The 25,386-nt window shown below is 41.9% G+C and overlaps 1 protein-coding gene across 1 annotated transcript in view; it reads right to left on the bottom strand.

Moving 5' to 3' along the window:
* cntln (centlein, centrosomal protein) overlaps nt 1-25,386 on the bottom strand; it is a 395,750-nt gene that overhangs the window by 318,107 nt on the left and 52,257 nt on the right. The window contains exon 4 of the mRNA XM_078530355.1: nt 6,752-6,836. Within this exon, the coding sequence (XP_078386481.1) occupies nt 6,752-6,836 (85 nt within the window). The remainder of the gene's footprint in view (nt 1-6,751; nt 6,837-25,386) is intronic.

Below are 25,386 nucleotides of genomic sequence, written 5' to 3'. Positions count from 1 at the left end.
AACGTCCAGTTAATTAGATTCAGTCCCTAAGCAGCAATACTCATCAGCCAATCAACTTACGGCTTTCCTGTGATGTTACTGTTCACTTTTTTTCAAACTCAGGGCTCCTGGACCTCTCTCACCGAAGGTAAGTGTGTAGGCTTCACTCCTCAGGCTTTATTTATCCGCTCCCTAGTCTGTGTTTCTCCCGCACATTTGCTCCTTTCCTCCTTTCTCCCCGAAGGCAAGTGCTGTAGGCCTCGCTCCTCGGACTTTATTTAAAACATCTTTTGACCAGAAAGGACATACTATACCTCCATATAGGACTTTCCTTTATTTGTTTTCCCAATGAGACCTGAATTCAGATCTTAAAATACTAAGTTTATTTTTAAATAATTTAAGCCCACCTAAATATTTAGAACTTTAATACAAGATAAATATCATTTGCGGTTTGTTGTCTAGAGGTTGATCAACCTCAGCCAATTGTTGAACAACTGAGCAAAGTAAGAAAAAACATTTGTGATATATAGCACTTCATCATGACTCTTAGAAATGACTCAAAGCACTTCATTTTCAATCAACTGCTTTGCAATGCAGTGACTTATTACAAAGGCAAAGACAAAACAACAATCTATGGAGATTTCCCACATGGAATAAAAGCACACTTAATACTTAAAAACTGTTTTCTTTTAGAATACAATAGTATGTGGGATAAAAGGTAACCTGAACAGCAAGGAGTTTATCCAGTGTTATGATAAGCCATACTGAAGATTTGAGCTCTCATTTCCCTCAGATGTGTGGCTGTACCCAGAAAGAAGCATCAGGACTATAATTACCAGTGGCAGCCCCGGGTCAAAGGGCACTAATACAGCCCACGTTCCAAATCTTGGTCATGAATTAGCAATGTCTCTGCTGGAAGTGTGGATATCAATCCAGTACAAAATTGAGGCTTCCTGTGCCCATGGCAAAATATGATTGTGATACCCATAGTCAATACTCACATGCGATTAATGGCCCCTTGAACAGGAACAGCCATCACAAATGGAACTGGGCCTGAGCCTTCAGTAAGGCAGGGAGAAAACTGTGACATAGAATATTTAAGAAACATATTTCAATATTTTTTCCATTTAATTTTAATGAGAAAAATAAATGAGTGAAAGTTTTTCTTCTCCACAATAGTATTTAACCCCATATTGCAAATTGACCTAAAAAATGTCACTAGAATTCCAATTTTCAAGAACATTATCCTAACAATTTCTCATAATGCTAGCTTAAAGGGCATCACCTTAATGTGAACGCAAAACAATTTAATTCCATAAGAAGCATTAAAACTCTTTAGTATATTATTTGCGCATACGGCTATTACAACAAATACTACGTACAATAGTTCTGGTTATTCTCCTGAACTAAACAAATGAAAGATTGCCAACAGTGTCCACAAATCTTAAAGCCAACATAATTCAGAGTTCCAGGGCTCAAATTATAAATATCACGTACAAATTGTGGCTTTACCAATATATGCTGATTAAAAAGAATGAATATACTTCCATCCTACTTCTAAAAAATCTTTCCTCACCTATCAAATGCAACAAAGGTGAAGGTAGTCAGCCTATTTATTTAAAAGAAATGCATTTATTAGGGGCAAACTTTTTTTTAATACATTTCATCTCCTCTTTTATGCTTGCTTCACCTTGAACCACACGCTATCTCTAGCCTCAAGCTTATTCTGACAACCTGCTCCCTGACCCCTGAAAATGCTGTAGTGCAACCAGAGGCCAAGGACTGCCCAGAAACAGTCTCAGGTTCTACTTCAAAATCTCCATTCAAAGTTTCCCCAGGATTGTAAATCACCATTCTCAGCTGCACAACATGAGGGATCTAGAACAGAAATACATGTCCTATTACCCCATGTGCAGCATGCACACTGCATCACTGCACCATCTCTAACATTTATTTTAAATGTTTCAAATTCCAGTGAATCACAAAGACAGAATCGAAATTGGCCATTTGACAAATTTTCAAAGCATAACATGAAGTGGAGATCATACTAGTTATAAGGAGTAAGACCAGCTTTAGGGAAGGAAATCTGCTGTCCTTACCTGGTCTGGCCAACATGCGACTCCAGATCCACAGCAATGTGGTTGACTCTTAAATGCCCTCTGAAGAAGGGCAATGAGGGATGGGCAATAAATGCTGGCCTAGCCAGCGACACCCACATCCCATGAATGAATTTTTAAAAAGCTAGAAAGTAGCTACTTGTCCATACAACTGATTAAAATGCTGTAAGCAATCAAAGAATGGAACAATACACATTAGTCTTTCTGCTACATATGTGGAATCAATCAATTGTGCTGTTGGGATGTTCAAGTATTCATATGAGAAAACCGAAATGTTAAAGATTAAAAGAGCCAAATGTCACTCTATAGTTTTAAAGATATTGAAATGTTAAATCACTTGGCAACTTGATTTTGAGTGCCTCGGTTCTCCACCAAATTAGTTTTTTTTCTCTCTTTACACAAAAGTTACACCCATCAGTTTATGCAACTTATGTGCCATACAATGGGCTGTATAGGTTATCTTTTTAGAAAGATTCTTTCAACCTGCCAGTAGTACAGTTTTGAAAGTTACAAGTCAACCAAAAGATCCATTCTCATTGTGATCAATATCCCATTCAAATTTCAGCATTCTAATATTCTATATATTTTGATATAATTTATTCCATTCTTTCTTTCACTTGAAGGATGGAATAAATTACATTAAACTACATATAATTCAATTCAGACGGGGTTAAAGGTACAGCATGCATTTCAAACAATGGTTTTCATTTTACTTTGATCTGTTAAGTAACTTGAAAAACACAATTGTATTCTTGAGATCTTGAAAACACCTGTAAAAGATTTAAAGGTACTGCTTAGAGATGTAATTAATTGCCATGGGGGAGAATTACTTAAAAAGGTTTTGAAAATGCTGGTTTTATCCCTATTTGGATCAAATTTTATACGGTAATCTAGTGGGACTTCAATACAGTTCGACAATGTGAGTCAAAGATTTTGAAATGCAGATAATGAGGTAGACAAGAAATATTTTATAAACCCAGTGGAGTTTTCTTGGTTGATGAGGATTAAAAAGTTAAGAGTTGCAGGAAAAAAGCTTAGTGTTTGGAATTTAGTGTGCACATCAACACAAAGCTAATTAAATAAAAATTCTTAGATGAAATAACAGAAGTCATGTAAGAATAACAGTGGCATCTTGCAATCAAATCTATAACTTGGGAGCATCGAATGAAGCTTTGTGGGTAGAGTTTAGGAATAAAAAAGGGGCAGCCACATGGTTAGGTGTTTATTACAGACCCCCAGATAGTCAGCGGGAAATTGAGGAGCAAATGTGTGCACAAATTCTGGAGGTATGTAAAAACAATAATAATAAGGTAATTATATTAGGTGATTTCAACTTTCCCAACATTAATTGGGAGAGACATAGTGATAAGGGCTTGGATGGAGTGGATTTCTTGAATTGTGTACAGGAGAACTTTTTAGGTCAATATGTAGAGGGTCAAAGGGACGGTGCAGTGCTGGACCTAATTCTAGGGAATGAAGCCGGGCAGGTGGCTGAGGTGGTGGTGGAGGAACATTGTAGCGATAGCGACCACAACATGGTACAATTTAAGCTTGTTATGGGCAAAGAAATAGACAAGTTGCAAAAAAATGTTTTGGACTGGGGAGAGCGGATTTTAGTAAAATAAGGCAGGATCGGCCATGGTAGACTGGGAACAGCTACTTGTGGGGAAATCTACAGAAGAGCAGTGGGGGTGTTCAAAAAGGAAATGGGGAGGGTACAGGCTCAACATGTTCCCTCTAGGGTGACAGGAAGGAGTAACAAGCCCAGAGAACCATGGATGACCAGGGATATTCAGGTTACGATGAGAAGGAAAAGAGAGGCTTTTAGCAGGTACAAGGGGTGCAGATCAGCGGAGGCATTAGTGGAGTACAGACAGTGCAGGGTGGACCTTAAGAAAGCAATTAGGAGAGGAAAGAGGGGATATGAGAAAGCTCTGGCTGGTAAAAGAAGGGAAAATCCCAAGATATTCTATAAGTATATCAATGGGAAGAGGATAATCAGGGAAAGAGTAGGGCCCATTAGGGACCAAGGGGACAATCTATGGGTAGAGCCAGTGGACATCGGCAGAGTGTTGAACGAATACTTCACATCCGTCTTCACCCAAGAGAATGAGGATGAAGGTATGGGAATCAAGGAGAGAGACTGCCAGGTTCTTGAGCAAATTGATATAGGGAGTGACAAGGTATTGGCAGTGTTGGCAGGCTTAAAAGTTGTCAAATCTTCAGGTCCGGATGATTTGTGTCCCAGACTGCTGAGGGAGGCAAGGGAGGAGATCGCAGCCGCTCTGACCCAAATTTTTAATTCTTCTCTGGCCACGGGGGAGAGGACTGGAGAGCAGCTAATGTGGTTCCGCTATTTAAGAAGGGTTGTAGAGATAAGCCAGGGAACTACAGACCAGTGAGCCTCACGTCAGTGATAGGGAAACTATTGGAGAAAATTCTGAAGGAGAGAATCTATCTCCACTTGGAGAGGCAAGGTTTGATCCGGGATAGTCAGCATGGCAATGATGTGACATCTTTTGGTTATCTCCACCTATCACTGGCCCTCTGTCCAGCTCTACTTGTCCCACCCCCCCCTTAAACCAGCTTATATTTCACCTCTTTTTCCAGGTATTTTTGTTTTTGGTCAGCATGGCTTTGTCAGAGGGAGGTCATGCCTAACAAATTTGATTGAATTTTTTGAGGAGGTGACCAGGTGTGTAGATGAGGGTAGTGCAGTTGATGTAGCTTATATGGATTTCAGCAAAGCCTTTGACAAGGTCCCACATGGGAGACTTATAATGAAGGCAAATGCACATGGGATACAGGGTAATTTGATAAGGTGGATTCAAAATTGGCTTAGTTGTAGGAGACAGAGGGTGATGACAGAAGGCTGCTTTAGTGACTGGAAGCCAGTGACCAGTGGCGAACCACAGGGATCTGTGCTGGGTCTCCTATTATTTGTCATTTATATAAACGACATAGATGACAATGTGGGGGGTAGGATTAATAAGTTGGCAGATGACACAAAGATTGGCCAGGTGGTTAACAGTGAGGTTGAGTGTCTTGGGCTACAGGAAGATAGAGACAAGGAAGTATTCAATGAACGACATGACACTAGGAAGTTCTGAGGAAGAAAGGGACCTTGGCGTGTGTGTCCACAGACCTCTGAAGGCAGAGGGGCATGTTAGTGGGGTGGTGAAAAAGGCATATGGGACACTTGCCTTCATCAATTGAGGCATAGATTACAAAAGTAGGGAGGTCATGTTGGAGTTATATAGAACCTTGGTGAGGCCACAGCTGGAGTACCGTGTGCAGCTCTGGTCGCCACATTATAGGAAGGATGTGATTGCACTGGAGGGGGTGCAGAGGAGATTCACCAGGATGTTGCCTGGGATGAAACATTTAAGTTGTGAAGAGAGGTTGGATAGACTTGGGTTGTTTTCGTTGGAGCAGAGAAGACTGAGGGGCGACCTGATCGAGGTGTACAAGATTATGAGGCGCATGGACAGGGTGGATAGGGAGCAGCTGTTTCCCTTAGTTGAAGGGTCAGTCACAAGGGGACATAAATTCAAGGTGAGGGGCAGGAGGTTTAGGGGGGGATGTGAGGAAAAATCTTTTTACCCAGAGGGTGGTGACGGTCTGGAATGCGCTGCCCGGGAAGGTGGTGGAGGCGGGTTGCCTCACATCCTTTAAAAAGTACCTGGATGAGCACTTGGCACGTCATAACATTCAAGGCTATGGGCCAAGTGCTGGTAAATGGGATTAGGTTGGTAGGTCAGGTGTTTCTCACGTGTCGGTGCAGACTCGATGGGCCGAAGGGCCTCTTCTGCACTGTGTGATTCTGAGATTCTATGAGCAGGCGAGACAGGAAGGCAAGAAAAAAAGATACTGTAAAAAGCAAGGGAATCCAAGTTAAAATACACGGATATTCATGTGCAGAATATAGGAAACATATTGGAGAACGAGAATCAACCGATTAAAATAGAAAATCATGACATAATTTCACTGATTGAAGTGTGGTTACTGTTCATTCAGGATTGGTAAATAATCTTGGACACAAAACTTCAGAAGGAAAGCAACTGAAAGAGTATTGATTAAAGACAACAGCCTCCAAATTCAGCCACATAGCTCCTATGTCTCAAGGCCCCCAGACATTTGACATAGATTCTGTGTGGATGCAAGTTGATGAAGCAGCTCTGGCAATGCTTTGCTGTGGTAATACCAAGCCTCATGGTAGGTTGCATCTGAGAAACATGGCAATTGGCACAATATTTTATTTAATGACATTATTGGGTTAACGCTTGAAATACATGCAAAATTCTGCAGGTTCAGTGACATTTCACACCCATTAATTTATTTTATTTTTAATTAGCATGTAACTCCATTGCAGTAAATTTAAGAAAAACCTAACTATCCAACTAAAGATGAAAAATGCCATACTTGTCATCCACTTGCATGGGTCCAAACCATCCTACAGCTGTCAAGGCCAAGAGGCCAAAAGCTTAGGCTTTTCAGAGTGAAATGTCCAAGAATATCAACTCTATGTATCCCCCAAAACAATAATGTTCGATACTCTTTAATGGACAAATCAGTAGGTTTCTTTGAAGTACAGACATATAAGCAGTGGTCATTCAAGTACTCAAGGTAAGGAACAGATACTTCAGTGTTCTAACCTGCTCAAGTTCATGTATCTTGTCATCTTTCACTTGGAGAATCTCCAAAACTCTCCTGTCCTTGGCTTCGGCTTTCTGTTTTTCCCTTGAGGAAGGAGAAAAGTCAATCATCAGGAATAATAGTGGTACTAATCACTTGAATATCAGATCTTCCATTAATAAAACTATTTTTGGCTATTAAAACTGGGTTATGAATTTTAGAATTAATAGAATATCATTATTCACTCGGAAAATTTAACTTAATGTTATTCTACAGTGTTTTAAAAATCCAGATAAATAAACATCAGATGCTCGCATACATTATATTGTTACAAATCATTTTACTAAATCAATCACTTGACATATATTGTGACTGGTGATGTCAGAATTCCAGCCCTATCATAACAAAGAGTGATGGATAACAAGGTAAAGTTCTGATTGGATTCACTGGTTAATGAAAGCATGTGGCACTATATGTTTCTGTTTAGTATCACACTGCAAAAAGCCTCAAATTGTAAGCATTTTATGCAAAAGAAAATGGCCCAGCTTGAAGATAATGTATCACCAAGTAATTTTTAGATAATTAATTTGAAAAATAGGAAAAGGAATACCCAATGTTCAAGAAAGCTCAAGAGTTTACTGAGCTATTAGAATCAGAGAATTCTACAGCACAGGGGCGTCCTTTTGGCCCATCATGCCTTTGCGATCTCTTTGAAAGACCTAGTCAATCAGTCCACTCTCCTGTCCTTTCTCCATCGCTCTGCAAATATTTTTCCCCTTCATGAAGAATCCAATTTCCTTTTGAAAGTTATTATTGCATCTACTTGTACTGCCCTTTTAGGCAGCGCATTCCAGATCATTAAAACACACGACATAAAATCAATTCTCTTCATATTGAACCATTTTTGGAAAAATGAACACTTCCTACTTCATGTGCCACACCAGCTTTGGGCAATTGTAAATGCCGCGACAAAAAATGGACTTGAACGAACAAGAAAAGCTGGAGATTACTCAAGGCGACAAAAATAAGCAGCAATATCACAGGCACTCAAACTTGGTAGCTACTGTAATGCGGTACTCCTGAGTAACAATCCACAAAGTTCTCAACGATATTTTCATTCCCCTTTTATCAGTTTAAAAGCTGCATCAAAGTGGAGCTGAATAACTTCTGCCATTAGGTTGGACAAAGTGCAATTTGAGCTCATAATATTTAGCACTAGAAAGCAATTCAGACCATCTAATCCATCAATGTGTACTGATGCACCAGAACTTTAAAACTATGCCTTCTTAATAATAAAAAATGTGGATGGGGAGGGGAGCAGAGGAGTGAGTGTGAGAGAGAGAGGAAGGTTGAGACATGGTGAGGGGGGGATGGGGGGGAGAGAGAGCAAGCATGCGTGTGTGAGAGAGAGAGGCACAGGAGAATGAGAACAGTGCCTGGAAGGAAGAGGGAGTGACATGCAGGGAGAGGGGGTTGTGGTCAGGATCAATATTTGAATCAGGGCTGGGAGGTTAGGGCTAGCTGATTTCCACCTTTCTGGCAGTTGGGATTTGAATGTGCAGTTTGCAAATGAATAGTGAGTCTGCAGTTGCTTTATTTTTTAGTGTGGGCAGGCAGTTTTCACACCTCCCTTTCATGGTCATTGTGAAGGGGAATATGTAGCTTTAGCTTTCAACAGCAATAATTTGCAATTATATAGCATCGTTAACATAAGAAAATGCTGCAAGGTGCTCTATAAGAATGTAATCAGATAAGAATTCGATGCCAAGTCCAAGGAGATATTAAAACAGGTGACCAAGTGCTTGGTCAAAGAGGTAACTTTTAAGAAACGTCTTAGAGGAGAGAGATGGAAAGATGGAGAGGCAGAGTGGTTTAGGGAAGGAATTCCAGGAGTTAGAACTTAGAGGTTGAAGGTACTGCCACCAATGGTGGATTGAGGGAAATGTGGGATGTGCAAGAGGCCAGAGTTGGCCAAAAGGACAAATCTTGGATGGTTGTGGGGTGTGATGAATATCTAGTTCATGGTTCATGTTAATATTTTAGGTGATGTTTAGTTCTGGGAAGATTGTTGTTGTGAAGGTAAGTAAAATGCTGGGCTTGAGAGATTGTCAGAACACCTAAACAAAAAGGCAGTTCAGAAGGTTACCCATGTTTGTTTAATAGAGTCAGAATAGAAGAGAAGGAGCCATAAACATTCTGCAGCAGGGGAAGAGGCTCCATACTGAAAAGGTGTTGCTGATAGCAGGCTCCGGCAGTTAGGGCTCAGGAAAGCACTGGGAGCCAATGGTGCAGCTGAGAATCGCAGTTTAGACTTCGCATGGTTTGCAGCTCACAGAGAAGCTCTAGGAGCCATTCGGTGCGATTAGGGCTCAGAAAAGTTCTGGGAGTCATTTGTAGCTCTGTGCAGCTGGGAGACTGCAGTTTGGAAAAACTCCAAGGCAGTGCCAGCTTAGTGAAGCTAATAGCCTGCAGAAAAGTTAGAAGAGGTAGGAGTGCAGCTTTGTGAATCCTGTGGAATGCAGTCTCAGGAGGAGAGATTGAACCATTGGGAGGTGAGCAATGATTGAGATAGTCTGAGTCAGAGCGACTTTTGAGGGAATTCAGAGGGCACATCTTCAAAAGTGAATAGTTGAAATTTCTCATGAGGAAGACAGTTTTAACGAGATTTTGTGACTCAGTCGTCATTGACATCTGAGTGGGTTGCTAAGAAATCTGTGGAAACTGTCTTTATCACATCTGCCATTTAGTGTGCAACATGTGTTCTACCATAGTTTGTCTGTTAAATCATATTTACCTCATGTTAATTCTGAATGAGTATAGATAGATATTGTAGATTGTTTTACTTTTCTGACTTTGTAAAGTTTATTTTGTTTATTTAGAACCACAGAATCTTGTAGCTTTACTCTCCTATTGGGTAACTGAGATTTCAAGCTTTGTCTACTTTAAACAAAAAGTTACTGATCCCTAACCAGATCGTAACAGGGGTTACATCCTTGGGGGCTCCACAGGTAAAAGTGTGGGAGCACCTCAAAAAGATAAACCATGGCACGAGATATTATGGATAGTAGATAGGCAAGATTGGAACCAGGCAAGTGGAGTCTCACTCAGCTGGACAGCACAGGAAAGATGTTGGAGATGGATGATATGGTCAATGATGTCAAAAAAACAGGTCCAGAAAATGAGGAGGGGCTGTGCAGCAGAAATACAGAAGATGCTATTTGTGACTTTGGTAAAGTGTCATTTCAATACTGTGGCAGAGGCAGATACCAGATTGGAAAGGTTCAAGCATGGAGTTGTGGGAAAAATGAGCACAGATCTGGAAGGCAACATGTTCAAGAATTTGAGGGGAAAGGAAGTTGGAGATAGAGCTGTAGTTTGCAAGGACAGAAGGGTCAAGGTGTTGGGGTGATGATAGCAGATTGGCAAGGGTGGAAGACAGCAGCAGAGGGAACTGTTTATATCAGTTAGCATGAAGGCCAAGAAGAGGAGTTGGGTGGTCAGCAGTTCAGTAGAAATAGAGTCAAGAGAGCAGGAGATGGATCACATTGACAAGATGAGCTTAGAGAAGGGAGAGCGGAGAGGAACGATAGGAAGATGCACTGCTTGGCAACTGAGCTCTCAAGATTTGTGCTATATTTTTGGAGCTACTTAAATTAGAATTTTTATTCCACTGGTTACTAAATAGCCAACGTTATTTCGAGACAAGTCAATCCAAACAGCAACTTTTTGCTAACCTTTTTCGGATACAGCCACCAGTGGTGGTTTTCACCTCATTCTGAGTAACCTGGTAGGAAGGGAGAATCGGAGTCATCAGATCTGGAACTGATTCCATGTTTCGTTACATTGTGGTGCACTTCTTTGTCAGGGATTGCTTAAATACTGGTGGTGAAGCTCAGACTAATGCTCTGTGTCCTGTCAGCTCTATGTTCTTCACTACAGCGCTTCTGACTGTTGGTCAACTTCAGCACAAAGGCCGTTGGGGCATCTGTTTCTGTTTGTAGTCAAAACTTCTTGGTTTCCTATGCAACTCAGTCTTCCGTGTTGGCTCATGTTTCCTTGCAAGTTAATGTTATTTTAGCAGACAATATTTGATCAGTCAAGTGTCACTCTTCAATGTAGCTGCCTTTTACAATGCACGAACATGTGTATTTGTTTTGGCAAACTTCCTTTTCCTCAGAATTGCCAGCTATCAAATTCAGACCTCACAGGTTGCTTTAAGAGTACTATCCGTTCAATTTGCCTGTGCCAAAGAGGTTACGCTCACAAAATTTCTGTTGCAAGAGTAGCTGATGAATACTGAAAGTGCAATTTGGGATTCTTTTGTAACATTAAGTGCTACCCTATTGTTCTCAACTGGTCATTTCAGATTAACTTTCTAGCAATCACCCCCCACAGCATCATTGTAATCCTGCGACCAGTTGCCATTTTTAATATTTAGAATCATAGGCTCATAGACATTTACAGCACAGGAGGAGGCCATTCGGGCCATCGTGTCCACGCCAGTCAACAAAGATCTGACTACACTAATCCATTATCCAGCTCTTGGTCCATAGCCCTGAAGGCTATGGCAACGCAAATGGATATCTAAATACTGCTTAAATGTTTCAAGAGTTTCTGACTTAACCACCCTTTCAGGCAATGAGTTCCAGACGCCCCACACCCTCTGGGTGAAAAAATTTCTCCTCAACTCCCCTCTTAGCCTTCAACCTCTTACCTCAAATCTATTCCCCCTCTACTAATGGAAAAAGTGCATTCCTGTCCACCCTATCAATGCTCCTCATAATCTTATACACCTCTATCAGGTCCCCTCTCAACCTTCACTGCTCCAAGGAAAACAACCCCAGCCTATCCAATCTTTCCTCATAACTCAGACCCTCCAGCCCAGGCAGCATTCTGGTAAATCTCCTCTGCATTCTCTCCAGTGCAATCACATCCTTCTTATAATGTGGTGACCAGAACTGCACACAGTACTCCAGTTGTGGCCTAACCAGCGTTTTATACAGTTCCAGCATAACCTCCCTGCTCTTGTATGCTATGCCTCAGCTAATAAATCCCATCTACCTGCCCTGCTACTTTCAGGGATCTGTGGATATGCACATCAAGGTCCCTCTGATCTTCAGTACTTTCCAGGGTCCTACCATTCATAATGTAATCCCTCGCCTTGTTAGCCCTCCCCAAGTACATTACCTCTCACTTTTCCGAGTTGAATTCCATTTGCCACTGCTCTGCTCACCTGACCAGTCCATTGATATCCTCCTGTAGTTTATGGCTATCCTCCTCACTATTTACCACCCTAACAATTTTTGTGTCATCCGCGAACTTCTTGATCATACCCCCTACATTTAAGTCCAAATCATATATGCAAACCACAAACAGCAAGGACACCAGCACTGAGCCCTGTGGCACCCAACTGGAAACAGACTTCCATCACCCTCTGCTTCCTGCCTCTCAGCCAATTTTGGATCTAATGTGCCACTTTGCCTTGGATCCCATGGGCTCTTACTTTCTTGACCAGTCTGCCATGAGGGACCTTATCAAAAGCCTTGCTAAAGTCCATGTAGGCCACATCAAATGCATTGCCCTCATCAACACTCCTGGTTACCTCCTCAAAAAATTCGATCAAATTTGACAAACACACCCTTCCCTTAACAAATCCATGCTGACTATCCCTGATTAATCCGTGTCTCTTCAAGTGCAGGTATATTCTGTCCCTCAGAATTCTTTCTAGTAACTTCCCCACGGCCGAGGTTAGGCTGACTGGCCTGTAATTTCCTGGTCCATCCCTTCATCCTTTTTTTTTAGTATTGGGACAACATTAGCAGTCCTTCAGTCCTCTTGCACCTCACCTGTGGCCAGAGAGGATTTGAAAATTACTGCCAAGGCCCCTGATATCCTTTCCCTTGCCTCCCTCAACAGCCTGGGATACATCTCATCCAGGACTGCGGATTTATCCACTTTTAAGGCCCTTAAACCCCCTAGTACCTCCTCTCTCTCTATGTTAATTTCCTCTCATATATCATAGTCCTCCACCCTGATGTCTATACCTGCGTCGTCCTTTTCCATTGTGAAGACCGATGCAAAGTATTCATTGAGGACTGTACCCATGTTTTCCAGGTCCACACACAGGTTACCTCTATGGTCCCTAATTGGCCCTACTCTTTCCCTAGTTATTCGCTTGCTCTATACATTTAAAAAACTCCTTTGGGTTTTCCTTTATTCTACCCACCAATGCTTTCTCATACACTCTCTTAGCTTTCCTAATATCCTCTAAGGTCCCCCCTGCACTTTTTATACTCCTCTAGGGACTCTGCCATATTGAGCCCTCGGCCATAAGCTTCTCTTTTTTCCTGAATCCAACCTTTATCCTTGACATCCAGGGTTCTCTGGACTTGGTCCCCCCTTTGTCTTTATGGGTACATATTTGCCCTGTACTCTCGTTATTACCTCCTTAGATGCCTCCCACTGCTCTGACACAGTATTATCTTCAAGTAGCTGCTCCCAGTCCACTTGGGCCAAATCATATCACATCTTAGTAAAATTAGCCTTTCCCCAGTCTATAATAGATAGGTCATTAATGCCATGTTACCAGTGCCAGAACCGTTGACTTAGAGTATGAATAAGTTAAATGCCATTTTTACTAAAATATGCTCTGGAATTTTCACGGGTTCGGAGGGATTGATTTACACAACTCTGCAAATTATTTTGCAAAATAAGTAGCATAAATATTCTATGAGCATTTAATGTTTCTGTCATACCATTATAAAGCTAAGCATTGAAAGATAGCATACACCACACAATAGTTGCAGGTAGATAGCTACACCTGATCAATGGGAACTCCCTGGAAAAATGGTGCAAATAGCCAACAGTTGTGTATGGTATTTCTCCTGGATTTTCACCAAACTTCCATCGAAGTTACCAAGACCGGAGACAGGAGAACTAGGGATTGACAATGGGGTTTATGGATGAGTCAGGGGTTTTGGTGGCATTTGACTGCACTGCAGTGTGACTGCTGGAGAATTTTAACAGCAGTTGGGGGAAAGACTTTGGATCCAGAATCACGGTGGAAGAAGTACTTGGGGTCTGGTAGAACTGTGGGAGGCGATCCAGAAGTTCTAGAGGTGGAATCTAAGATTTTACTCATTGGTGGATTCCTGGTGTCTGTCAGAGAGAGATGGTGGCATAACCCCACCAGCACTAGTGGATACAGTGTCTTGGCAGGGATCTTTGCAAATTCTAAATTTGTTGTTTGGCAATTGGTTCCTGGACGCCAATTATCTTTATCACAGCTGTTAAGAAAATATCATACCTTCTGACTGCCATCAACAAAACAGCTCACATTTGGTTGTTATTTGAAAAATAAATTCAAATAAAAAGAGGAAAGATATTGTGTCTATCTGCATTTCACAACTGTTGGTAGCGTTATGATCCCAGCTGATGTTATGACTGGACAAGCCTGATCCCAGGTTGGAACCCAGCTTGATAGATCCTAACTTTTAGTTTTTTGTTTAGATACATGGAGGGGGGCTACTGAACAGAATCACAGAAGTCAGCTGATGAATGTTTAACAAAAAAATAGAACATTTATTAAAAAGATGAACTATATTACAATGTTCCTTCACCCACAACTATACCTTCACAGATATATGCAGATTTGTAAGGATAACACAAGTTGCAAAATCTTATACTCTAATGTTCACAGTAAGTTCAATCCATGTAAACCAATAGGCGGCCTGCAATCAGACACAACACACTCTGAAACCAAGTGACAGATGCCACTTCAAACAAATGAATCTCTCATCAGCTCCCCCCAATAAACTTGTCACACCGTGAGCCAACCAGTCTCACTGAACTCCATCTTTCACGAGGGTTTCCAATCTCCACTCTCCAAGAACTCGTCTTGGAATTTTCTCCCAAACTGACGCTTTCTCGCAGATGCCTTCCACAAGGGTCCACCTACAGGGTTTCGAACTCTTCTTCCGATGTTCCTCTCCCCGGGTCACCACAGGCATTCAAGCTTTCATCCAAGCACTCTCTTTCACGGACTCAGCCATCAATTGTACAGACTGCTTCATATGCCCATAGCAAAGAGTTACAGACCTTCAGCCGTCTCTTTGGACCTTCTGGCCTCACTTTAAATCTGCTTTCCGCAGCTTTTTTTCCTTTAAGCTTGAAGCTTGGATCCTTCTTCTGCTCCTCACTCTTAACTTCACTTAACAGGACCTTATCCAGGTTCCTGTCCTTCCTTTGACTAGAAGGTCTTCCTGGGACTTTCTCCTGTTCCACTTCCCTTGATTTGGGGACTTTCTTCTTTAGTTTGGAACCTATCTGTCCCTTTTCATGTCCTGCCTGTCCTGGCACCTTCTTCCAACTGTACTCAAACTGCTATTTTTCCTGTGTGTGTGTGTGTGTGTGTGTGTGTGTATGTGTGGGTCTCCCTCTCTGAACCCCCGTTGCTAGGCAACAGCACAGTGTTTTCTACTCGTGTTTGCTTTAACTTCTCTTCAGGAATCGTAAAACTCATTAGAAATGCAGGCATACAAACAGAGCTTTAGACCTGCTGGCTCCACTTAAAAATGAAACTAGATCCCCAGTTTCACCTTTTAACCCACTAAAAGAGAAAAAAATAAATTAAACTTAAACTTAAAGATATACCTTATTCCTAACACCCAAATACATATATAATTTACTTAAAATATCGCTATTTCCCAGTAGGTAGAAAGTTTAACTTTTCAAAGATCAGCAAAACTGAGGCGATAATTAAAGGTTATCAGTTTGCTTCAAAATTCAGAACTATGAGTGTGCATGTGTCAGCTTAATATGCTTTTTGAAGCTTTTAAAAAACCATACAGAGAACTACAATAGGTGTATCATCAGTAGAGACTATTATGTTTTACATGCCTCTCGCACATGCAAAAACATGCATGCACACACATGTACACACATGTACGCATGATGTCACCTGTTTAAACAAGGAAAATTTTATCTGGATACAGCTTTTGACATTTGATCTCTAGCTTTCTGCAAATAATTTTGAAAAGCAACTGAGCACAAACTGCATAAGCGGAAAACATGCAGCAGCTCAGCAGAATACATGTTACTGATGCATCCTGGAAACATGGTTGTACTGTGCACTCTCATACAGTGCAACCTGCATTCAGCTACCAGTCACAATTCCAGCAAAATAGTTAAGTACAAGCACAGACTTTTGGCAGAGGTCAAGTTAAAGCATTAATAAAATGCATCATAAGTTACAAAAGACAAGTTGCAGTGAAATATGCAACTATCTTTTTTTAATTTGCTAAAACCTGTTGAGGAAAAAGGGTAGGCAATTTTTTTTGCAGGAAGTATTGAGTTCTTAGTAGGAAAATTATACTGTGAATTGATAGATAAATTGCTTATAAGATTTGGTTGAGGTTGTCTGTGTAACAATAATGCATTTATATCGCAACTTTAAGGTAATAAAACATCGCAAGGCACTTTGCAGGGTCATTATCAAACAAAATTTGATACTTTGCCAAAAGGAGGTATTAGGACAGGTCACCAACTACTTGGTCAAAGAGCTAGGTTCTAAGGAGTGTCTTAAAGAATCAGAGCATTAAAAGGACACAGAGATTTATGAAGGGAAAATCCAGAGCAATGGGCCTGGGCAGCTGAAGGTACGGCTGCCAATGGTGGAGCAATGGAAATCAGGAATGCTCAAGAGACCAGAAATGGAGAAGTACAGCAATCTCAGAGGTTACAGAGATAAAAAGATCTGTGAAGTACACCACTACAGATCTGCTAATCAAAAAAAACTCACCAGCAATGGATGACCTCGGGGGTGGCGGGGGGGGGGTGCTCAGAAAAGAAAGGTACTAACCTTTCATCTTTAGAATCTAAATTCAAACCCAGCCACATATATGGGATAAAAATTTTTACATAAGCTGGCAGTAGGAGTGCATGAAATATGTTTGCATATTTTTGCCCTTTTCTTAGCTGATACTGGCTCAAGGTACAAAGCTAGACACATTCACGGCAGCAGGAGCTGCAGTCATGTCACAATAGTGCAATAGAAAGTTCTCTAGAGTTGACATTGAAGCACATTGCTGTGGCAGAGGAAAGAAATTGTGTTATACTTGTCCCGAGTACTTCTGATGCTGGGTACCAGAAACAGCATAAAATACAAAGAACTATAAATACATTTATATTCCATAATTTGGGTCTCTAATAAATTTTGATTAACTTCAGTAACTATGAGTAAATGTTAACTTCTTAGCAACCTTTCAGGTCATGTGTGGGAAGAATATCCAAGTCTGAATTTTTGAAATACTTCAAATTCACTCAAGCTCTGGTGAATCCTCTGATAAATAGCCTCGACATATGGAATCTATTTCAATCTAAAATCGTATATATTAAAATTTAAAGGATGAATTATCAGCAATTTAATTATAATTTTCAGGCCAACATTTTTGGATTTTACGGAGAAGAAACTTTTGATTGCAACAGAATGTTGAAGGAGTAAAATTATGCCCACTTAAGCTATTTTGGCTCATTTCTGGGGTTTTTTTTTTAGTATTTCCTTAATCCTTTTTTAAAAAATGACAAACTCCAAAGAGTCTCCCAGATTACCCTGTATGAAAATATAGTAGAAATCACCTGGACTCTGCCAATGTCCAATTTATCTCACAGGAAGTGCCCAAGAGCATGAAATTTGCCAATCTATGAGGATAGCACAAAGGAGGGGGACTAATTGTACACTCAAAAGAGCCAGACAGACATGATGGACAGGATGGCTTCTCCAGTTCTGTATGATTCCATGACTCGACCAACTGGTGACAGGTGAAAAGATTGAACAGAATATAAAAACAGCAAGGAATGACTAAAAGATTGATAAGGGAGGAAAGTTTAGAGAAAGCTAGCTAGAAATATAAAGACAAACAGTAAGAGATTCTATAGACATTTAAAAAAGAGTTAACAAAGTAAGCGTTGGTCCTATAGAAAGAGTCTGGGGAATTAATAATGGAAAATAAGGAGATGGCAGATAAATTGAACAGGTATTTTGCATCGGTCTTCATTATAGAGGATACAAGTAACATCCCAGAAACAGCTGAAAATCAGGAAATAGAAGAGAGGGAGGAATTCAAGAAAATTACAATCACGAGGGAAGTGGTACTGAGTAAATTGTTGGAGCTGCAGGCTGACAAGTCCCTGGGTCCTAATGGATTTCATCCTAGGGTCTTAAAAGGAGTGGTTAGGGAGATAGCTGATGCATTGCTTTTAATTTTTCAAAGATCCCGAGGTTCAGGGAAGGTTCCATTTGATTGGAAAATAGTGAATGTAACTCCTTTATTCAAAAAGGGAGGGAGACAGAAAGCAGGAAACTGCAGACCAGTTAGCCTAACATCTGTCATAGGGAAAACATTAGAAGCTATTATTAAAGGCGTATAGCAGAGCACTTGGAAAAATTCATGCAGAGTCAACATGGTTTTGTGAAAGGGAAATCAGATTTAACCAATCTATTGAAGTTCACCTCCGGTTTTGATCAATTGACGGGCAAGAAATATTTTTTAACTCGTGCCATCTTTTTTGACAATGATCAATTTCAGGTGTTTCAATAGTTGGAGTGTCCTTTCTCAAGTGATTTCGTTCATCTTCCTCAACACTTCATGCCAACATATACCTAACCTTCCGCTGATGTGCCAGAGATTCTCTTTATATTTAACTCCTGCGGATCCTCCAAGACCTCCAGTTTCTTATAGTCTGTTGAGGAATTGAACAAGCCTTTCAACTTTTGTCCAAGTGTTTTATGAATCACTTTTGTTTTGTTGATAGGATCTTCTTTTGTTTGTTTCCAAACAAGCCCTTTCTTGGGATCCTTCCTATGCAGGTTTTCCACTTCAGTAATGCGGAGAGTTTCGTCATTTGTCCTTCTCAATTGGTGTTCAAAAGCAACTCTAAATGCATCAACCATTATGTACACCTCTTCCTCGCACTGGGAAGAGTGTTCTGCAATGCTAGGAAAAGTGCCCTGCAGTCAGCATCGCAGTGAAGCAGTGCTGGGAAGAGTATCCTGCAGTCAGCATCACGGTGAAGCAGTCTAGGAAGAGTGTCCTGCAGCTAGCATCGCAGTGAAACAGTCACTTCAAAAAGTGACATCAGCACAAAGGTGAGAGCTGATTGGTGAGTAGTGGGTAAGCGTTTTTCTCCAGTTTAAAATAGATTAAGCTAAGGAAAGGTAAGGGTTCTAGTTTTTATTTAAAGTACATAACTAATTTAACTTTTTTAAAAAATTATATTTAACTTAAAGTAAGGGGTTTTTTTTCAAGTAAAGGCACGGCAGGGCAGCTCAGTCCCATGTTATGTACCGCCTGCAACATGTGGGAAGTCCTAGAAGTTCTTTGCACTCTGACCAACCACGTGTGCAGGAAGTGCCACCAGCTGGAGCTACTTGAGCTCCATGTTTCAGGGCTTGAGCGGCAGCTGGAGGCACTGAGGTGCATCCGCGAGGCTGAGAGTTTCGTGGATAGCACGTTTTTAGACGTGGTCACACCACAGCTTACGGAAGTGCAGACAGAGAGGGAATGGGTGACCATCAGTCAGAAGAAAGGTGTTAGGCAGGTAGTCAGGAAATCCCCAGGGTGCATCTCGTTCGAGAACCGCTTTTCCGTGTTGGAAAACAGTGAGAGTGGCAGATCCTCTGGGGAGTATAGCCACACTCATGGCACTGTGAATGGCTCAGCTGCACAGTGGGGGAGGAAAAAGAGGGGAAGAACAATAGTGGGAGGAGGCACGATAGTAAGGGGAACAGACAGGCATTTCTGCGGACGTAGATGTGACTCCAGGATGGTATGTTGCCTCCCTGGTGCCAGGGTCAAGGGTGTCACTGAACGGCTGAAGGGCATTCTAAAGGGGGAGGACAAACAGACAGAGATCGGGGTACATATTGGTACCAATGACATAGGTAGAAAGAGGGATGAGGCCGTGCAAGCAGAATTTAGGAAGCTGGGAAACAGATTAAAAAACAGGACTTCAAAGGTAGTAATCTCTGGATTACTTCCGGTGCCACACGCTAGTGAGTATAGAAATAAGAGGTTAGTCCAGATGAATGTGTGGCTGGAGATATGATACAGCAGCGAGGGCTTTAGATCTCTGGGACATTGGGACCATCTCTGGAGGCAGTGGGACCTGTACAAGGTGGACAGGTTGCACCTGAATCGGAATGGGACCAACATCCTTGTGGGGAGGTTTGCCAGTGCTGTTGGAGAGGGTTTAAACTAACTTGGCAGGGGGATGGGATCCTGAGAGGAGGTTCAGCAGGAGGAGACGCACAGCCAAAATTAGAAGAGAGAGCAAGTGAGTCTGGGAGGCATAGAAATTATAGGCCAGTTAAGGCACAAGGGTATTTGGCAAGGTTGGATGGTATTTATTTTAGTGCAAGGAGTCTAACGAATATGGCAGATGAGTTGAGGGCACAAATTAACAGATGGAAGTATGATGTCATTGCTGTCACAGAGACATGGTTGAGAGAAGGGCAGGATTGGCAGCTCAATATTCCAGGATGTAGGGTCTTCAGGCGAGACAGGGAAGGAGGTCAAAGGGGAGGGGGTACTGCAATGTTGATCAACGAATCAACTACAGCAGTAAGGAGGGATGACATCTTGGAAGGCTCCTCAAATGAAGCCATATGGGTAGAACTGAAAAACAAAAAAGGAGCAAACACATTGCTGGGAGTGTACTATAGGCCCCCAAACAGTCGGAGTGAAGTGGAAGAGCAGATATGTAGGCAAATTTCGGAGAAGTGTAAAAATAATAGGGTAGTAACAGTGGGGGATTTCAACTTCCCCAACCTTAACTGGGTTAGTCATAGTGTGATAGGTTTAGAGGGAGTGGAATTCTTCAAATGCATCCAGGGGAGCTTTTTAAACCAGTACATAGAGGGCCCTACAAGAGAGGTCCTGGACTTAATTTTAGGGAATGAAGCCGGGCAACTGATAGAGGTATCAATGGGGGAGCATTTTGCAGATAGTGATCATAACTCCCTTAGATTCAAGGTTGTAATGGAAAAGGACAAAGATGGGCCAGAAATCAGAGTACTAAACTGGGGGAAGGCTGATTTTAATAAAATCAGATATGATTTCACCAGAGTGGACTGAGAGCAGCTACTTTTAGGTAAATCTGCGTCAGAGCAGTCGCGGGACTCATTCAAGAACAAAATCAGGAGAGTACAGGGCCAACATATTCCAGTAAAGACAAAGGATGGGACCAACAAATCCAGGGAACCCTGGATGTCGAGGGATATACAGGTTTGGATAAAGAGAAAAAGGGAGGCTTATGGCAGATACCAAGGGCTCAAAACAGCAGAAGCTCTAGAGGAGTATAGAATGTGTAGGGGGGAACTTAAAAAGGAAATTGGGAGAGCAAAAAGGGGCATGAAAAAACATTGGCAGGTAAAATAAAGGAAAATCTCAAGTTATTTTATAAGTACATTAAGAGTAAGAGGATAACTAGGGAAAGAGTAGGGCCCATTAAGGACCATAGTGGTAATTTGTGTGTGGAGCCAGAAGACGTAGGTAGGGTTCTAAATGAATACTTTGTATCAGTGTACACAAGTGAGAGTGACGACGTGGGTATGGAAATCAGGCAGAAGGACTGTGATATAATTAAAGAAATTAGCATAGAAAGGGAGGAGGTTCTAAGTAGTCTGGCAGGCTTAAAAGTAGATTAATCTCCAGGCCCAGATGAAATGTATCCCAGGCGGTTGAGTGAGGCAAAGGAGGAGATAGCAGGGGCACTGGCAATAATTTTCAATACCTCTCTGGTCACAGGAGAGATGCCAGAGGACTTGAGAACAGCCAATGTGGTACCATTATTCAAGGAGGGAGGTAGGGATAAATCAGGGAACTACAGGCCTGTCAGTCTAACCTCAGTGGTGGGGAAACTATTGGAAGCAATTCTGAAGGACAGAATTAATCTACACTTGAAGAGGCAGGGATTAATCAAGGGCAGTCGGCATGGTTTTTTTTAAGGGGAGGTCATGTCTGACCAATTTGATTGAATTTTTTGAAGAGGTGACCACGTGTGTAGATGAGGACAATGCATTTGACGTGATATACTTGGACTTCAGCAAGGCTTTGATAAGGTCCCGCATGGGAGACTGATAACGAAGGTAAGAGCCCATGGGATCCAAGGCAATTTGGCAAATTGGATCCAGAATTGGCTGAGTGGCAGGGAGCAGAGGGTGATGGTCGATGGGTGTTTTTGTGACTGGATGCCTGTGTCCAGTGGGGTTCCACAGGGATCAGTGTTGGGTCCCGTGCTGTTTGTGGGGTATATATAAACAATTTAGACTTGAATGTAGCAGGGTTGATCAGTAAGTTCGTGGATGACACGAAAATTGGTGGGGTAGTAAATATTGAGGAGGGTAGCCTTACATTACAGGAGGATATAGACGGCCTGGTCAGATGGGCTGATCAGTGGCAAATGGAATTTAATCCGGATAAGTGTGAGGTGATGCACTTGGGCGGGATAAATAAGGCACGGGAATACACGATGAACGGTAGGACCCTGGGAAGTACCGAGGGTCAGAGGGACCTTGGTGGGCATGTCCACAGGTCCCTTAAGGTAGCGGGACAGGTAGATAAGGTGGTTAAGAAGGCATATGGGATACTTGCCTTTGTTAGCCGAGGCAGAGAATATAAGAGTAGGGAGGTTATGTTGGAAGTATATAAAATACTGGTTAGGCCGCAGCTAGAGTATTGCGTGCAGTTCTGGAATCCATATTATTGGAAGGATATGATTGCACTAGAGAGAGTGCTGGGGAGATTTACCAGGATGCTGCCTGGGCTGGAGAGTTTTAGTTATGAGGAGAGATTGGATATACTGGGGTTATTATCCCTGGAGCAGAGGAGATTGAGGGGGGACATGATTGAGGTGTATAAAATTATGAGGGGCATAGATAGGGTAGACAGGAAGGAACTTTTTCCCTTGGTGGAGGGATCAATAGCCAGTGGGCATAGATTTAAGGTAAGGGGCAGGAGGTTTAGAGGGATGTGAGGAAGAATTTTTTCACCCAGAGGCTGGTGGGAATCTGGAGCTCACTGCCTCAAAGGGTGGTGGAGGCAGAAACCCTCATAACATTTAAGAAGTATTTGGATGTGCACTTGCGATGCATACAAGGCTATGGGCCTAGTGCTGGAAAATGGGATTAAAATAGTTAGGTACTTGTTTGGCCGGCGCAGACTCGATGGGCCGAAGGGCCTTCTTCTGTGCTGTAGACCTCTATGACTCTATGATTTCTTTGAAGAAATAACATATGCTGTGGATAAAGGGGAACTGGTGGGTGTACTGTACTTAGATTTCTAGAAGACATTTGACAAGGTGCCACAGCAAAAGTTGTGAAAAATAAAAGCTCATGGTGTCAAGGGTAACATATTGGCATGGACGGAAGGTTGGCTAGCTAACAGGAAACAGAGGGTAGCCATAAATGGGTCTTTTTCTGGTTGGCAAGTTGTAACGAGTAGTGTGCCACAGGGATCAGTGCTGGGCCTCAACTTTTTACAATTTATATAAATGAATTGGATGAAAGGACTGAAGGTATGGTTGCTAAATTTGCTGATGACACAAAGATGGGTAGGAAAGTAAGATGTGAAGAGGGCATAAGGGGGCTGCAAAGGGATATAGATCGGTTAAGTAAGTGGGCAAAGAAATGGCAAATAGAGTATAATATGGGAAAATATGAAATTGTCCATTTTAGCTGGAAAAATAAAAAAGCACATTATCTAAATTGTGAGAGATTGCAGAACTCTGAGGTGCAGAAGGATCTAGGTGTCCTAAATCATGAATCACAAAAGGTTAGTATGCAGGTACAGCAGGTAATTAGGAAAGCTAATAGAAGGTTATTGTTTATTGCCAGGGGAATTGAATACAAAAACAGGGAGGTTATGCTTCAGTTATCTCGGGCATTGGTGAGACCACATCTGGAGTGTTATGTGCAGTATTGATCTCCTTATTTAAGGGAGGATGTAAATGTATTAGAAGCAGTTCAGAGAAAGTTTACTAGACTAATACCAGGAATGGGTGGGTTGTCTTATGAGGAAAGGTTGGACAGGCTAGGATTGTATCTGCTGGAGTTCAGAAGAGTAAGAGGTGACTTGATTGAAGCATATAAGATCCTAGGCTGTCTTGACAGGGTGGATGTGGAAAGGATGTTTCTTTTTGTGGGAGAATCTAGAACTGGGGGATCACTGTTTAAAAATAAGGGGTTGTCCATTTAAGAGAGAGATGAAGAGAAACTTCTTTCTCACAGCGGGTCGTGAGTCTTCGCGCTTTCTTCCTCAAAAGGTGGTGGAAGCAAAGTCTTTGAATATTTTTAAGGAAGAGATAGATAGATTCTTGATAAGCAAGGGGGGGAACATTTAGAAGGGGTTGGTGGGAATGTGAAGTTGAGTTTACAACTAGATCAGCCATGATCTTATTAAATGGCGGAGCAGGCTCAAGGGGCCAAGTGGTCTACTCCTGCTCCTAATTCATATGTTCGTATGTCTGGGTGTAACTAATCATAAAATCATAGAACAGTTACAGCACGAAGGAGGCCCTTCAGCCGTCATGTCCCTGCCTGTGCTCTCTTACAGCAATTCACCTAGTCCCACTCCCACGCCTTTTCCCCATAACCCTGTAATTTTTTTCTGTTCAGGTAATTATCCAATTCTCTTTTGAATGCCTCTGTTGAATCTGTCTCCACCGCATTCTCAGGCAGTGCATTCTAGGTCCTAATCACTCGCTGTATAAAAAAGGTTATCCTCAAGTCACCATTGCTTCTTTCACCAATCACCTTAAATCTGTGCCCTCTGGTTCCTGATCCTTCCACCAATGGGAACACTTTCTCCCTCTCTACACTGTCCAGGTCCCTCATGATTTTGAACACCTCTATCAAATCTCCACTCAACCTTCTTTTCTCTCAGGCGAACAATCACAGTTTCTCCAATCTATCCACGCAACTGAAGTTCTTTTCTGCACCCTCTCTAATGCCTTCATGTCCTTCCTAGAATGTGGTGCCCAGAACTGGACACAATACTCCACTTGAGGCCGCACCAGTGTTTATACAGGTTTAACATGATTTACATACAAACATGTGAATTAGGAGCAGGAATAGGCCACTCGGCCCCTTGAGCCTGCTTTGTCATTCAATAAGATCATGGCTGACCTGATTGTAACCTCAATCCACATTCCCACCTACCCCCAATAACCTTTCACCCCTTTGATAATCAAGAATCTATCTAGCCCTGCCTTCAAAATATTCAAAGACTCTCTTCCTCAAAAGGTGGTGGAAACAGAGTTCCAAAATCTCACGACTCTCAGAGAAAAAATTTCTCATCTGTCTTAAACTGGCTAACTGGCCTATAGTTTCCTACTTTCTGTCTCCCTCTCTTTTTGAATAGAGGAGTTATATTTGCTATTTTCCAATCTAATGGAACCTTCCCGAATCTAGGGAATTTTGGAAAATTAAAACCAATCAACCACCTCACCAGCCACTTCTTTCAAGACCTTGGGGTGAAGTCAATCAGTCCTGGGGATTTGTCAGCCCATATCCCCAACAATTTGTTCAATACCACTTTCCTGGTGATTATCATTTTCACAAGTTTCTCCCTCCTTCCATTTCCTGATTTACAGCTATTTC

This window comes from Cetorhinus maximus, chromosome 2 (assembly GCF_964194155.1).
Source record: "Cetorhinus maximus chromosome 2, sCetMax3.hap1.1, whole genome shotgun sequence".
Lineage (NCBI taxonomy): Eukaryota > Metazoa > Chordata > Chondrichthyes > Lamniformes > Cetorhinidae > Cetorhinus > Cetorhinus maximus.
Note: the sequence above shows the minus strand (reverse complement) of the source record. Positions and strands in the feature narration are given on the sequence as shown.